At 42.1% G+C, this 15,425-nt stretch overlaps 1 protein-coding gene across 1 annotated transcript in view; it reads right to left on the reverse strand.

Moving 5' to 3' along the window:
• Positions 1 to 19: 19 nt before the first annotated feature.
• ercc2 (excision repair cross-complementation group 2) overlaps positions 20 to 15,425 on the reverse strand; it is a 31,475-nt gene continuing 16,069 nt past the window's right edge. Inside the window, exons 13-21 of the mRNA XM_048618190.1 lie at positions 14,491 to 14,560; positions 12,634 to 12,703; positions 11,472 to 11,573; positions 10,506 to 10,569; positions 7,684 to 7,805; positions 6,205 to 6,297; positions 4,775 to 4,847; positions 2,066 to 2,136; positions 20 to 172 (exon numbers count right to left, since the gene is read on the reverse strand). Of these exons, the coding sequence (XP_048474147.1) occupies positions 20 to 172; positions 2,066 to 2,136; positions 4,775 to 4,847; positions 6,205 to 6,297; positions 7,684 to 7,805; positions 10,506 to 10,569; positions 11,472 to 11,573; positions 12,634 to 12,703; positions 14,491 to 14,560 (818 nt within the window). The remainder of the gene's footprint in view (positions 173 to 2,065; positions 2,137 to 4,774; positions 4,848 to 6,204; positions 6,298 to 7,683; positions 7,806 to 10,505; positions 10,570 to 11,471; positions 11,574 to 12,633; positions 12,704 to 14,490; positions 14,561 to 15,425) is intronic.

The following is a 15,425-nucleotide window of genomic DNA, read 5'->3' on the forward strand; positions in this document are numbered from 1 at the left end:
ATATTTACTAAGATTGGTTTCAAATTACCTTGTCTGCAAAAATCATGAGCCCGTAATCAGTTTTTCCTCGAATGACTCTTCCTACACATTGAGCAGCGTGCCTCATGGCATCAAACGTCAGGAAATCATTCTCCCGGATTTGGAACTGATCCCGGGTATATTCTAAGCGGGCCTGTAGATTAAGAGACTCCATTAAGGAGAAGTTCAGAAATATCAAGGTAGTTTTTACTGTTTTTTGCATGATGGAATTGACTTCCAGATTTTGCCGTTTGCTTTATCCATCATCTTCTCTACTTTCAGCATCTCCTGTCACCTCGTCCAGACCCTACAAGCCTCCCTCATCTCTATCACCTCCTCCAGCCTCTGTAGGTACTGCCAGACATGCTGAGGTTGTCCACCACTTTCTTTTCTTTTCAGATTTCCAGCATCTGCAACATTTTGTTTTGCATTTAAAATAAGAGGTCACCCATTTTAAAACAAAAAGTTTTAAAAATGGAGATTAGGAAAAATGTTTTCTATCAGAAGCTGTTTTTAGGATTATTGAACACTTTTAAAACTAGAGGCAGTTAGATTCTTGACTAATAAAGGAGTCAAAGGGTAATCAGCGACAGGTAGACATGTGTAGTTGAGGCCACAGCCAGATCGGCCCATAATCTTATTAAACGTTGGAGCAGGTTTGAAGGGGCTGAATGGTTTAAATTGGCCTCCAAAGTACTTCAGTAACTGGTCTAAGTAGGCTGGTGCACAGCATGGGCCTGTTGTCACATAAGCAGGCTCTCTAAATTGAGGCAAGGAGCAGAAGTCCTGAATAACATTTCCATACTTGATCACAGGGCCACTGAAACCAAATGTAGACTCTCCCCCCCACCACACACACACACACACACACACACACACACGAGACTGAAGCTGCCCATCTTTCTGTCATTCCTGCTGAAACAGGATGCTGGGTGACTGCTGGTGCAGGGTTGAGAGTGGTGAAAGACAAAAGGCTCTGAAATTTTTAGGACAGAAAATCATGTAATTATAGCATTTTTTATAGCTGGTAATGAGATGAAAATGCTTTTAGGCCACTTCAGCTGGGTGGAATTATTAGACTTCAAGAGGATGGAAACATTAATTTTCCCTTTGTTTAACCTTCAATCACCTTAAGTCTGAGAACCAATGCACTTTGTATCAAATCAACAAAGTGGCATCAGCATTGCAGACTTCGGTGCAGTTAGACCCTGACGTATAGGGTGAAGTCCACACTAATGACACAAAATGACTTTGCTGAATTAGGTGCAAAGCACAGTAGATAATGGCAACATTTTGTAAACTATTTTCCAATGTGAGCCCATTTTAACACACCTCCACATTCTCAAGTGTAATCAATGATGGCTAACAAAGACTGACCTTGCTAGTGATGCCCACATCCCATTAATGAATGTAAAAATAACTTCTGAAAATTAACTTAACTCCAAAGTGCCAGCAAAATCAAAACTGCAATAAAACAGCACAGGAACCTTCAATATTCAATTGTTAATGTATATATGTTAGAAATCACAAACACTTATGAAAATATGTGCTTTTAAAGTACTTTGTAAAAATATAATTACTGTCTGTACCCATGTAGCCAAATAATTTATGTGCTAACCCTAACCCTATCGCATTTGAATGAAGACTGAGTGATCCCTTCTTTCTCCACCCACACATACCGCTCTTTCTGCTTTCCCTGTTATGGGAGTGTTTGATGGGGACAGTGCAGAGAGTTTTACTCTGTATCTAACCCGGGCTATGGCCCATCTGTTTGGGGAGGGCTCTGGGTGTTCTAATTGATAATAAAACTATTCATCACATAAGTTAAAAATTGTAAGATATAAACATGCACTGGTGTTCTCAGTGGTTTATTTAGCAGCAGCTCAGAAAGGTACTGTTAATTTTTTCCATACATTGATTCTGTGCTGTGGACTCTTTCTGCCTGTGCTTGTGCTGACTATGCACAGAGCCTCCCATTGTTTAACAGGATATCAACCACATCACCAAATCACCCTAACAGAAATCACCCTGGACAGACGACACCTACCTTCAGAATCCTGCTCTGAGTATAGACATAGGGAACACCAAACATAATGACTGCTCTCCCATAATGATGGACTGTCGGAAAAGACGGAGGAGATAAATATCAATGAACATGAATTGAAACACTGGAATGAGTTGAAGTTAATTGACTAGGATGGCAAAAGAAGAAATACATGTGAAAAAACATGTGGGTAACTTCTGGAACCGGTGACAAAATCAAAAGAAATTCTGCAGATCAGGGAATCAATTATGGGGCAATTGGTGCATCTCTCTCTCATACACACATAAATACCAACCATCCAATGTGCCTCATTTGACACCAAGCTGCATCAGGTCACAATTGTCAGATTGCAATACAATGTGCAGAAATGTGAGGTTATCCACTTTGGTAGAAAAAACACAAATACAAAGTATATCCGAAAGGATGAGAGGTTGAGAAGTGTTGAAGTTCAAAGGGACCTCGGTGTCTTTGTACAAGAGTCACTGAACATTAAAGTGCAGGTGCAGTCCGCAGTGATATTTTGGCCTTTATTACAAGAGGATTTGGCTATAGGAGTTAAAGTCCCTTACTCTAAGAGCCTTGGGGAGACCACACTTGGGAGGATTGCATGCAGTTTTAGTCTCTTTACCCAAGGAAAGTTGCACTGCCACAGAGGGAGTGCAGTAAAGTTTCACCAGACTGATTTCTGAAAGGGAGGAATTCTCCAGTGAGGGAAGACTAAATCAATCGCACCCAGTATCTTCTGGAGTTTAGAAGAATGAGAAGTGAAAATGATCTCATTCAAACAGACAAAACACTTAAAGGGAACCATAGGGTAGATGCAGGAAGGATGGTTCCTCTGGGCTGGGGATGTTGAACCGGACACTGATGATTGAGATGGAGAGGAATTTCTTCACCCCGAGGTCAGTTGAATCTTTGACATTCTCTGCCCTAGAGGCTACGGAAGCTCAGTCTTTGAATATGTCCCAAACTCAGGCTGATAGATTTCTACAAAATTAAAAAAAATCAAGTGATACAGGGGCAGTGCAGGAGGATGTTGTTGAAGTAGAAGATCAGTCATGGTCCCATTGAATTGTAAAGTGGTTTTGAAGGGCCAAATGGACATCTCCCACCATTCTCTTTGTTCTTGTGACCAAAAGCTGATTTTAAGGAGCATCCTAAAAGAGGAGAGAGAGGTGCAACAGTTTTAGGGAGGGAATTCCAGAGCCAAGCGCTCAGGCAGCTGAAGGTACGACTTTCAATGGAAGTCAAACTTGAGAAACTGACACTGTTTATACCGGGGCACAGAAAATATTTAAATAATGATCTTTAAAAACTAGAAAATACTTCAACAGGCTAAATGTTTCCACTGGTTATTGATTCTATGATGGGGGGGTTAAAATAGTCAGAGAGTGAGAAGGAAGGGGTTATTTACACCTTGACTTAGGAACTAGTTAATTCTTTACTACAGGGAGTGGTGGAGGCAAAAATCACTGCACCTTTGGTAAAAGACTGCACCTGCTGCCATCACAACTGCAGGAGGGCTCTCTCTGATGTGCAATCACTGTGCAACATTGCAAGGAATGTCCACATTAAAAAACACTAAAACTGAACAACTGTAATGCTGTAATGCAGTTTGTTCAAAAATTACTTCTTCATTAAAGAGTCAAGTTTTGTTGAGTGGGACAGTGAATAACTGAAGTAGGATGCAAGGCAATGAGGGGAGGGTCAAGTCAGATAGTGAGGTGGAGCAGCAAGGGGAGTGGCGAAGGCATTGAGGGGAAGGTCAAGTGAGATAGTGAGGAGAGCAGAGTATCAAGGGGAGTGGTCACAGAAGAGAGTGGGGTGCCAACAGAGACAGTGAGGTGAGTTGACAGTGAGATGAGGGGAGTTGACGTGAGATAAGGGGTGCAGCAAGTAGGCAGTAGCGAGTGTTCATCACAAACGGGGAGCATGAGGCTGAGGTGTGCAGTATCCCCACCCCGAGATGATATCAGACACAGCGGGTCCTGACTTCCTGTTTCTGACAAACACTGATGACGTCAGTAGCACTGACCTCCTGCCCCGATGCCGTGGCAGGAAATCGAGTGTTTGTCAAAATCTTGGATGAGCGAGTGGGGCAGTGGGATTGATTATGGACTTAATAACGAAGAATTGGTGCTAACTCAATGACCAAATTTTCTGCTATCACTGTACAGATATGAAGAGGAATCTTCCTTAGTTAAATACGGAGCTATTCTCAACAGATACTCAGACTAATCAAGAGATCAGACTGGCATTTTACAAAATCTACAAGTGATATTCACCCAAAGCATCAAATACACATTCAACTCTCCTGATGCCAAGGTGAATTACACACTGATAAAGCCTTAGTGGAATAATAGTTTCTCAGCAGAATTATCTATCCTGATGAAATATTGCATGATTAGGCAGACTGTGATCGTTCAGGAGATGCTGAAAACATGTGTAAAAGCTGCCCTCACTGGTGTCAGAAACGAGCACTTGATCAGCCATCTGTCTGACCACCTCCACTTTTCATTCTCAATGATACAAAGGAAGCTGTGTGTAAATCAGATGAAATGGAAATTGGTAGACTGATTCTGCTACTTTCTGAATTTTACATGCCTGTGTGTTGACCAATTTAATAATTACACTGCACATTGATGAGGCAGGGACTCACATTTCACTCACTACCCTCACATCACAAGTGTCACAATTATTTTTGTCACTGACCAAAATCTATCCCCTCGGAGACCTTTCCTCTGGCGACCGACAGTAGGATGGCCCCTCGTCCATTCTCACATGCCTGCCAATGGAACAGAAACGTTACTGAGCAGCAGCTGACAGGAAGGAATCGCAGCATATCCATGGAAAATGCAGCCACAGCTAATTCAAGCAGTCATAAAGTCACACAGCAGAAAACAGGCTCTTCAGTCCATCAAGTCTGCACTGACCTATCTATACTAGCCCCACTTTCCAGCACTGGGCCTAGAGCCTTGAACTTATGGCATTTCAAGTGCTCATCCAAGCACTTATTATTTTTTTAAGAAAGATTGAGGGGTTTCCCAGGCAGTACAGTCCAGATTCCCATCACCCTGTGAGTGAAAAAATCTTTTCCTCAAATCCCCTCTAAACCTCCTGTCTTTCACCTTAAAGTTATTCCCCTTTTAACTGACCCTTCAACTAAGGGGAACAGCTGTTTTCTATCCGCCCTGTCCATGCCACTCACAATCTTATACACCTCAATCTGATCCCCTCTCAGCCTTCTCTGCTCCAAAGAAAACAAGCTGAGCTTATCCAGCCTCTCTTCATAGTTAACCTCCTACAACACAGGCAACATTTTGGTGAATCTCCTCTGCACTCCATCCAGATTGCTTTCTGGTCTGTAACTCACTGTCGTCTGAAGGGACTAATTCCTTGCTAGGAATGTTTCTACACTAGTTAGCTGCAAGGAAATAATTAGCCAAATGACAAGTCTTCCAGCATGAGCCGAGACAACTGACCTGTGGAGGGCATTAATCCAGTGTCTAACCTGCTTCATCAGATACCCCAGCATATTTAATACCCTTCACGGTCTCTGGACAGCAGTCAGGACCCACTTGCCTAAATAAACACAGATTGCGGATTGACATCTGCTGAATTCTGTGGTTAAGTATCCACTTGTAATGTTATTGCTCATTGTGTGGAGTGTGCTAAAACTCTCACTCTGTGAGGCCCTTGAAATATTTTTAATCAGCCACACTTACACTTGATCGGGGCCATCTTCAATGTGGCCTCTTGTGGGTTCGTGCAGATTGCTAAGTACACAGGAACCTCACTCACTGCATGAATTACCCAAGTATAAACTAAGCTCACACCCCAGAATGGAGCCAGGGAGCACCGCACAGTTGGAGGGTCAGCGTCGAGGGAGCGCTGCACAGATGGAAGGAACCATCATGTCAGTGAGATGTTGTTAAGGTGACCATCCTATTTGCCTGTCTAGGTGCACATAAATGAGAATGGAGCAGAGTGCTCTCGAGATCAAGGCTATTTTAGCTCCCTTGACCACTGGTGTATAATTGATGGTCAACTATCAACACTGATAACATCAGAATGTTCAGCTCTTGCCTCGAATGTTTCACCACCAACCACATCCCCCCACCCCACCCTTCAGTCTCACTCACCTCCTGGTATTTCTCCAGGGCCACACTGGTCTCTGCAGCATCCTGAGTTTCAATAAATATAAGTTTGTTACGTTGAATATTTTCTAGAATTCCCTAAAAGGAAAAATGGGAAAAAAAAAGGAGATGTTTTCTTAGCCCAGTCTTGGGACAAGTGATAATATTTGGCACAAAACAGATACTGCTGAAAATACTGAGCTTGCCAAGCAGTATCTGTGGAGAAAGGATCCAAGTTAGCATTTTGCCTTGAGGACCTGGTGAACGAACTGGAATAAGTTAGAGATTTAAAAGGACAAATTTGCTTTTTAATCGAAATTCAATCCCACCTCCCCTTCTCCACCCTGCCATGTCCGCTCCAACAGAAACTTGTGGAATAAGGAGTGAACTTTCGATTAAGCAGTTTACTCTGCTCTGGATGAAATGCTGAGAGACAATGTTCTCAACAACTTGAGAGAGATCCCTGAGATAACAGCAAGGGGTAAAACAGTTTAATCCAGTGTTTACAAGTAAAAGGAGCCTATTCTTATTGGATCTCTAGGACAGGATTCTGACCTGAAAGATTGAGCTGTTATGATTCGCCCACCATTTAAAAAAAAAATTCCAGCAGTTAAAGGGGCCACACGGTTCATGCTTACTTGGAACTCCACAACACTTTGTCGGAGCTGACAACCCAACTGAGAGGGGAGGGGGTCACAACCCATGGGTTGGGAAGCCCTGTTCTCAGAATGTATTTACTTTTTTTACTTTTTCCAACACCATCTCCTTTTGCCATGCACCTTCATCCTGGTATTGATTTAATCACTCCTGCCTTCCATTCTATCATGGAACTTCTCTTCTGGTCTGTTCCCCCATCCACCTCTGTACTTATTTATACCCTGTGACATCTCCAACATTTTCCAGTTCTAATTAAAGGTTATTTTTCTGTTATTGAATTTTGGTACCTGAGCCTAGGTAATTAGTCAACTAAGAATATAAACAGATTAACCAGGAAAGGGAGATTGAGAAGGAAAGGAGAAGGAAGAGCAATTGAGGGAAGTAAAGGACGAACAACAAAACACAAACATCCAACTAGTCAAGAACAGGAGAAAGAACATACATATACCCCACGTACATCCAATCATGTACACACCAGTACAAATGTACATATCCATGGACAGGTAGGCAGTCTGACACATATGTACATCTTATGTGATGAACACCACACGATGAACAGGAATTAGAACCATGTCTAATTTTGGCTACTTGCACAAGCCAAAAGGGACTGAGCAACATCTATCATCAGCAGATCAGTTAACTCAGGATAGAGCACAATTTGGAACAGAGGTTTGGCAGTCAATGGCTGCCCTCAGCTGGGGCATTCTCTCAAGTTACACTGAGGAATGTTAAAAAAAAATCTCCTTGACCCAGGGTGCAACCTGTCCTTGTTGGGATACGCCATGCCGTGAATCATCAGCTGCTGTGAATGAAAAGCCTGTCGTTTACCTGCTCATACCAGGAGGCTACGATGTTCTCCATGTAATGGTAACTAGTGAAGAAAGACACAATTCCATCTGGGACAACGGCTGACATCTCCAGCAACAGGTTACCATAGTTACGGATCACAGCTGGAGCCAAGAGAGAAAACTCAGTTATCATCAAAAGTTGCAATTACTGAGGAACCCAAGTGAAAAGTGAAGTGCCTCTTTACGAAAAGTGGAGAGTAGCAATTGCCTTGCAAGCAATCTCAGCAACTGAGAAAGTGTGGAAATTGTCAGAACAGGAGGCAGTGTGTGTGTGTGTAGGGGGCAGGGAACTGGCTGGAGAGGTTGAATGGTCTTTTTCTGTTCCAATGGTAAGACAGGGGTTTTGGACGAATCGGGAGAAAATTCAAAGAAACAACAATTTGGGTGGAAAGACTGATTGAGTGGGTGCAAACCAAACAATAGACTCACTGCTGCCCGATACCTGCCTCCTGCACACTCTCTGCTTCTTGCTCTGACTCACTTTCCCTGAGATTTGACAACATCAACACTTTCTCAGTTTCTTTTTGGGTAAGATAATTTTGTCCCAAAACTGTAGTTACTACACAGGAACTTGGTGAAATTACTGTAACCAGGGGAGATGGTATTAAGTAAACTGATGGGATGAAAGGCAGATCATTCCCGCAGGCCAAATGGGCTGCACCCTATGGTATTAAAGGATGTGGCAGCAGAAATAGTAGATGCATTTGTTATGATTTTCCAAAATTCCCTGGATTCTGAACAGGTACCAGTAGACTGGAAACATGTTAATGTGACACACTTATTCAAAAAATTAGACAGGCAAAAACTGGGAAACAGTAGACCAGTTAGTTTGACCTTCTACAGTGGGGAAGTTGCTGGAATCAATCTTAAAGAAGATAATTGAACACTTAGAAAAACAAAGCTCAATTTATCTGCGCCAGCACGGTTTTATGAAGGGCAAGTCGTGCTTGACAAACTTGCTGTAGTTCTTTGAGGATGTAACCAGAAAGGGGATAATCGGGATTTGGTGGATGTGGTATATCTAGACTTCCAGAAGGCATTTGACAAGGTGCAGAATAAAAGACTGATCCAGAAGGTTAGATGCCAGGGGGTTAAGTATTGGCTTGAACAGAGGACTGGCTGACTGACAGTAAGCAGAGGGTCAGGATACATGGATCCTTCTCTGGATGGTGAACTGTAACCGGTGGGGTGTCGCAGGACTTTAACTATTTACAAACTACATAAACGACCTGCAGAAAGGGACAGAGTGTAACATAGCAAAGTTCATAGATGTTACTAAAATAGGTGGGAAAGCAGGTCGTGATGAGGAGATAGAGTTTACAAACAGATATTGATAGGCCGGGAGATTGGGCCAGAATCTGGCAGATGGCGTTTAATGTGGATGAGTTCAAGGTTGCCCATTTTGGCAGAAGGGCAAATTATTTAAATGGGAAGCAGATTCAAAGTGTGTCAGTACAAAGGAGTGCTGGTGTCCAAGTGCACAAATCACAGCAAGTGGGGTATGTAGGTGCAGCTTATAATAAGGAAGGCAAATGGAATCCTGGCATTTATTGCAAAAGGACAGGATTATAAAATTGAAGAAGTGTTATAATTATATAAGGCGTTGGTGAGACCATAGCTGGAGTACTGTGTCCAATTTTGGTCTCCTTGCTTGAGAAAGGATGTGGTGACACTGGAGGCTGTTCAGAGAAGGTTCACCAGATCGATTCCAGAGATGAAAAAGGGCTGTCATACGAGGAGCGGCTGAATAACTTGGGCTTGTACTCCCTAGAGTTCAGTAGACTGAAGGGGATCTGATTGATGTGTATAAAATGCTGAAGAGGAATGATAAGGTGAATGTTGAACAAATGTTCCCCCTTTGGACAGTCTTAAACAAGAGGGCATAGATAGAGAGCGAGAGGAGGTTGGTTCAAACCTGAGATGAGGAGAAACCACTTCCCTCAGAGGGTTGTGAATCTGTGGAACTCACTGCCCGAGAGTGCAGTGGAGGCAGAATCAATCAACAGATTCAAGAAAGTATTCAATATGTTTCTGATGAAAACTGGGATAAAGGGCTATAGGGAGCAGACAGGAAAGTAGAGGTGAGACTAGGATAAGATCAGCCATGATCATATTAAATGGTAGAGGGCTCGAAGGGCTCCCATTCCCAATTCCTTTGTTCCTATGCTTGAAACTACTTCAAGGTTTTAATTATAGAATAGAACTCCTACAGTGTGGAAACAGGCCATTCAGCCCAACATGTCCATACCAACTCTCTGAACAGCATCCTACCCAGACTCACCCCCTACTCTATTCCTGCTGCTGTCATGGCTAATCCATCTAACCTACACATCTGTGGACTGACAGGAATCCAGAGCATCAAGAGGAAACCCAAGCAGACACAGGGAGAAAGCACAAACTCCACACAGACAAGGCTGGGATTGAACCCAGGTCCCTGGCGTTGTGAGGCAGCAGTGCTAACTGCTAAACCACTATGCCGCCCCCAATAGGCCAGAGATTGTAGGAGTGATTGAAGACGGAGGAAGAAAAGTGACAAGCTTTCACACTCTCAACTGGCAAAGAATTTAATTAAATTCTGGATAGTCAGTGTTGGGTTGATCTGCCAGAAGTGGTCTAAACAATGTCAAGTATTTCTGCAGGGAGTCGCTATTTCTGCCTCAGACAAAGGACTGATGTAAACTCAAACACGAGGTGGTTACTCAACTGTCTAGGTTTCAGTTGGGGCTGGGAGGGGCTCCTGACGGTTGTAAGCAGGCCTAAGATGGATGCATCTACTCACAGTGGGATTGCCAACTCACTCACCGATATCCTCTCTCGTTTCAAACTTGGAGCTGATCGTCACCTGGTCATTGCCTCGTCCCACAATCTGGAAAGAACACGAGAAACTGAGAGGCATCACTAAATCACAGGGAGAACTCTTAAAGTGCAGGAACAAAACAGCCGTAAAGATTACAGAACCGGGGACAAGAACAGCTTTACACGAATTGGTTCGGAAGGTAACCCCGTCACTTTCACAGAACCACGGAACTGTTAGGGTTCAGAAAGACACCATCAAGCTCTCTAAGCATTTTAGCTCCTGCATCTTCCCCATAATCCAATACTTTTGTCTCTATTTAAGTAATTATCCAATGCGCTCTTGAATGCCCATACACAAGAGCAGCAGGGTAAGAGAGCACAGAGTCAAGGTGTGAAGGGCAAAGCCAGGAATTAATTCCTTACGCAGGGGCAGAATTCCAAAGTGTTACTAGGGAGAACAGCATCCACCCTGGATTCACTCAGAAAACAGTTTGAAGGGGAGAGGGGTGGCATCAAACATCAGAGAGGCAGAGCCATCTGTTCTTTGTTTAAACTGACAATGTGTAGAAGCCTATGCAACATCAGATAGATGTGCCAGTGGAACTCACGCACTGATTCCGTGAGGAATTCCAGCACAATGTCGGGATCATTGTGGTATGTGTTTCTCTGAGTTGGATCTTTGCTACACAATGATTTAAATAGGGATTTAAATACTCAGAGAAAACTAGTTTGTTGCTTGTAGCATTGCACATGTTGAGTTGTTTTTTTAAAATAATGTGGAAAAAGCTTTGGGAAAGAAACTTCAGACATTTTCTCCACAAAGTCATCTGGCATTAGATCTCATTGCTGGTAGAAAAGAGAGATCCTAAACCTAAAAATAACAACAGAAATTAAAGTTTATAAAGGAATGGTGAGACTTATATGTGCTGTTTAACAAGAAGCATAATGATAGATTGATTCAGGCAGACTCACCAGTGGACAAAGGCAGGTTCTTGACAAGGTCATAGTAAACGTTGCCATGATAACGGGTCTGAAATCGAGGATCTTTGGGTACATGTCGAGTGGAGACAAGGTCTAGCAAAAACACAACAAAAAAAAACACAAAGTATTATTTCAAACCAGGAGGTTTCAGAAAGGAGAGCAAAAAGACAAAATGCCACTTCTCTTTAACAGAAGGAAGAGCAGCTGCCAGTTTAACTGATTCTGGGAAGGGCAATGCCAAAGAGTCAGGCCAGAGCAACCAAATGATTAGAATTGGCTTCTGATGGTGTAACTGACATTAGCAATGCATCAGAATTACAACAGTAAGGAATATGATAAGAAGCAACATAAAGGACAGAGAGATCTAAAAAGGGCTATGAGGACTTTAAGGACATTGAAAAAGTATTTAGAAGTGTATTTGCAATGCCAAGGCATTCAAGGCTATGGGCCAAGTGCTAGAAATCGGATTAGAATAATTAGGTGCTCGTTACTGACCAGTGCAGACTCGATGGACAGAAGGGCCTTTTTCTGTGCTGTAGACCTCTGAGGACAATCTTTGGAAGACAGTATACATTATATACACTGTAATTATAGAGAGTTGCATATAATGATAACACCAGGATTTCAATAACGTGCACACTGTTTGTGTTAAATTTATGTTTGCTCACATTAAGCATGTACAAGGGAGATACAGGATATGTTGAAGAGCTACATGTAGAGTGTGAAAGGAGGCTTAGATAGAACGTAAAGACCAGAATTGACCAGTTAAGCTGAGTGGCCAGTCTTTATGCTATTAATACTTTGTTATTATGAGAAACATCAAATATCAGAATTATCAATTTTACCCTCTTAATTTGGATCATGTCTAAAGACACCAGTATATAGATATATATCAGACAGAGAATGGTAAAATGATTGGGTACAAGATGAGTGGGAACAGTGATATGGATTAATAGCAGTGCATAGCAAATGCATCATGCAATACGGAAACAAACTATTTTAAGTGAAACTAACTGCTTCAATCTCAATTCACAACATATCTTTAATGATAAGTCTGTACAAAAGTATAAATGTAAATAGGAGATTTGGATATCACCAAGCCACAGAAACAAAATCACATTTCAATTACATAAATAAAAATTGTGCAACTTACCCCTGAGGTGATAATCACAGATTGGAATCGCTCAAACACAGGCTTGATGGCAATGGATGGGTCCATGCAGCTTATAAAAAGATTTCAAAAACCTTAGGAGCTTATTTCAAATAAACAAATTTTATTTGTACAAAATTTCATTAACCCTTTCTTGCCTGGACTAGTTTCCAATGTAGCCTTAATATGCCACAGAGCTATATTGGTGGAACAGCATCTCATTTACGTGGTATAACGATCCTCTCATTTACCATAAGGTGTAATCTTGCAGATAGTCTAGTGAGAGAAATATCTAAAATATTCTTCGAAGTTATGAAATATGTGTATAATTCTAATCCATAATTTTGAGTACTATTTTCTAAATCAATGTTTGAAAGTGAATTTTCTTAATGCGAACAACTTACGAAAGGGAAATTCTACATGCGAACAGTGGTGGGTCAGGCTGCAGGTGCAGACCTCTGACCAATAGGTGGCAATGTGACAAAAGGTTATGGTCTTCCATTAGAGCCATACAGCACAGAAACTGACCCTTCAGACCCTTCTGCACCAACCAGATATCCCAATCTGACCTAGTCCCATTTGCCAGCGTTTGGCCCATCTCACTCTAACCCTTCCTAGACATATACCCATCAAGATGCCTTTCCAATGCTGTAATTGTGCCCAACTCCACCACTTCCTCTGACAGCTCATTCTATGCATACACTTATTGAAGTTCTATAGTAAAAGTAAAAAGATCAGTTCTACTACAATAGCAGTGTTGTGAACAATCTGACCAGGCCCTTAATTTTCAATGTCAACTATCATCTAGACAGTGATGAGCTGACTCTACACAAGCAGGAAGTTAATTTCGCAAATGGAAATTAAACCCTATCTGCTCTATACTACTACTTTTCACACCAGCCTGCGCATTTATTGTCAAAGCCATTCAGGGAACATGTGAAGAAATGACCAATGCTGGATCTTGTCTGGTGTCACTGGTGGGCAGTGTAAGGTCTGATGTCCTGCTACTGGCCTATCCCTTCAACACTGCTGCTCAAGCACTCTCTACAGCACCTCAATAAAACAGGAAATACAGAGCTGAATTCGAGGTCAGTAAGTCTTGCTTACTTTAGACTCCAGGTTAGACACAGAAAAGAAAAGGAAGAAAGCCAAAGATCGATCTGCATCAGCAAGTACAACCATGATGGATGGAACACATCTGGATAGAAGTCTTGTTAGACTGACGAAGTTAGACAGATTATATTAATTAGTTGAGTTAGATGTGATTAAATAAACGAGATTCAGTTTGATTTGATAAAACATTGCCAACACCAGACATCCCACATGGCTGCAGTAAATGTCAGATTACAATCGGACCTAATCAGACATTGTGTCTCTAATTCCTGCACCCTTGCTCACACTCAAACCTTCAGAATGGTTGTAAAACATTTAATAACCAAGGCCAGACAGTGACATCATTCAAAAGTTACTTGTGGCAGAAACTGAATTCTAATCCTTTGACCTATTGATCGTTGCCAAATATAAATAAAACTGCACTTGGATATAGATAAAAGGAAATTTCAGTCCCTAATGATTGGAAGGATCTTCATGAGGTAAGTATCTCTCAGTATCAGTTGAACAACCTTTAAATTTCGAGGGAGACCAATACTGAGCCCACTTTAGCAGTAAATTAGCAATCTGATTTGGGGATAAAATAAAGAGCTATTATTGTAGGAGGGCAGAGCACATCTTTGCCCTGCATCCTGTGCCATACTAGATTGCAGAGTTGGTAAAATGAAAACAAAACCCTCAATGTAATTCCAAAAATATAACAAAAACCTTCTCAGTTGACCAAAGTAATTTGTGCAGATTTCAGTTTACCTGAAGTGAAGTACTGGATTAATAATCGTTGGAGTTTTGTCATCAAAAGGTTCCATGATGATGGTGAAACCTTGGGTAGCAAACACAAACACCATGAAAACATTTTAGTCAAACAGCAAATTGCCCAGATGAAGGGCTGCACAATAACCCAGGATTTGGACCTTATCACGATTTACTGACATCCTTTGCTACATTAGGAACCACAAACATATGAAACAAGGGCAAAACCAACTGAACCATTCCCTTTTGATCCTTGACTTGGAGAGAGCGGAGTAACAGATACCGTGTAAGGGTATTGGTCTGCAAAAGCTTCCTGCTGACAGTTTTGTCTGCCTCACTCAAAGAACAAAGAAAATTACAGCACAGGAACAGGCCCTTCGACCCTCCAAGCCTGCGCCGATCCAGATCCTCTATCATCTAAACCTGTCGCCTATTTTCCAACGATCTGTATCCCTCTGCTCCCTGCCCATTCATGTATCTGTCTAGATACATCTTAAATGACACTCACCATCCTCTGCGTAAAGAACTTTCCACGCATATCTCCCTTAAACTTTTCCCCTGTCACCTTGAAATCGTGACCCCTAGTAATTGAGTCCCCCACTCTGGGAAAAAGCTTTTTGCTATCCACCCTGTCTATACCTCTCATGATTTTGTAGACCTCAAATCAGGTTCCCCCCATCAACCTCCATCCTTCTAATGTGAATAATCCTAATCTACTCAACTTCTCTTCATAACCAGCGCCTTCCATACCAGGCAACATCCTGGTGAACCTCCTCTGCACCCTCTCCAAAGCATCCATATCCTTTTGGTAATGTGGCGACCAGAACTGTATGCAGTATTCCAAATGTGGTCGAACCAAAGTCCTATACATCTGTAACATGACCTCCCAACTCTTGTACTCAATACCCCGTCCGATGAATGAAAGCATGCCATGT

Source organism: Rhincodon typus, chromosome 39 (assembly GCF_021869965.1).
Source record: "Rhincodon typus isolate 14 chromosome 39, sRhiTyp1.1, whole genome shotgun sequence".
Taxonomy (NCBI): domain Eukaryota; kingdom Metazoa; phylum Chordata; class Chondrichthyes; order Orectolobiformes; family Rhincodontidae; genus Rhincodon; species Rhincodon typus.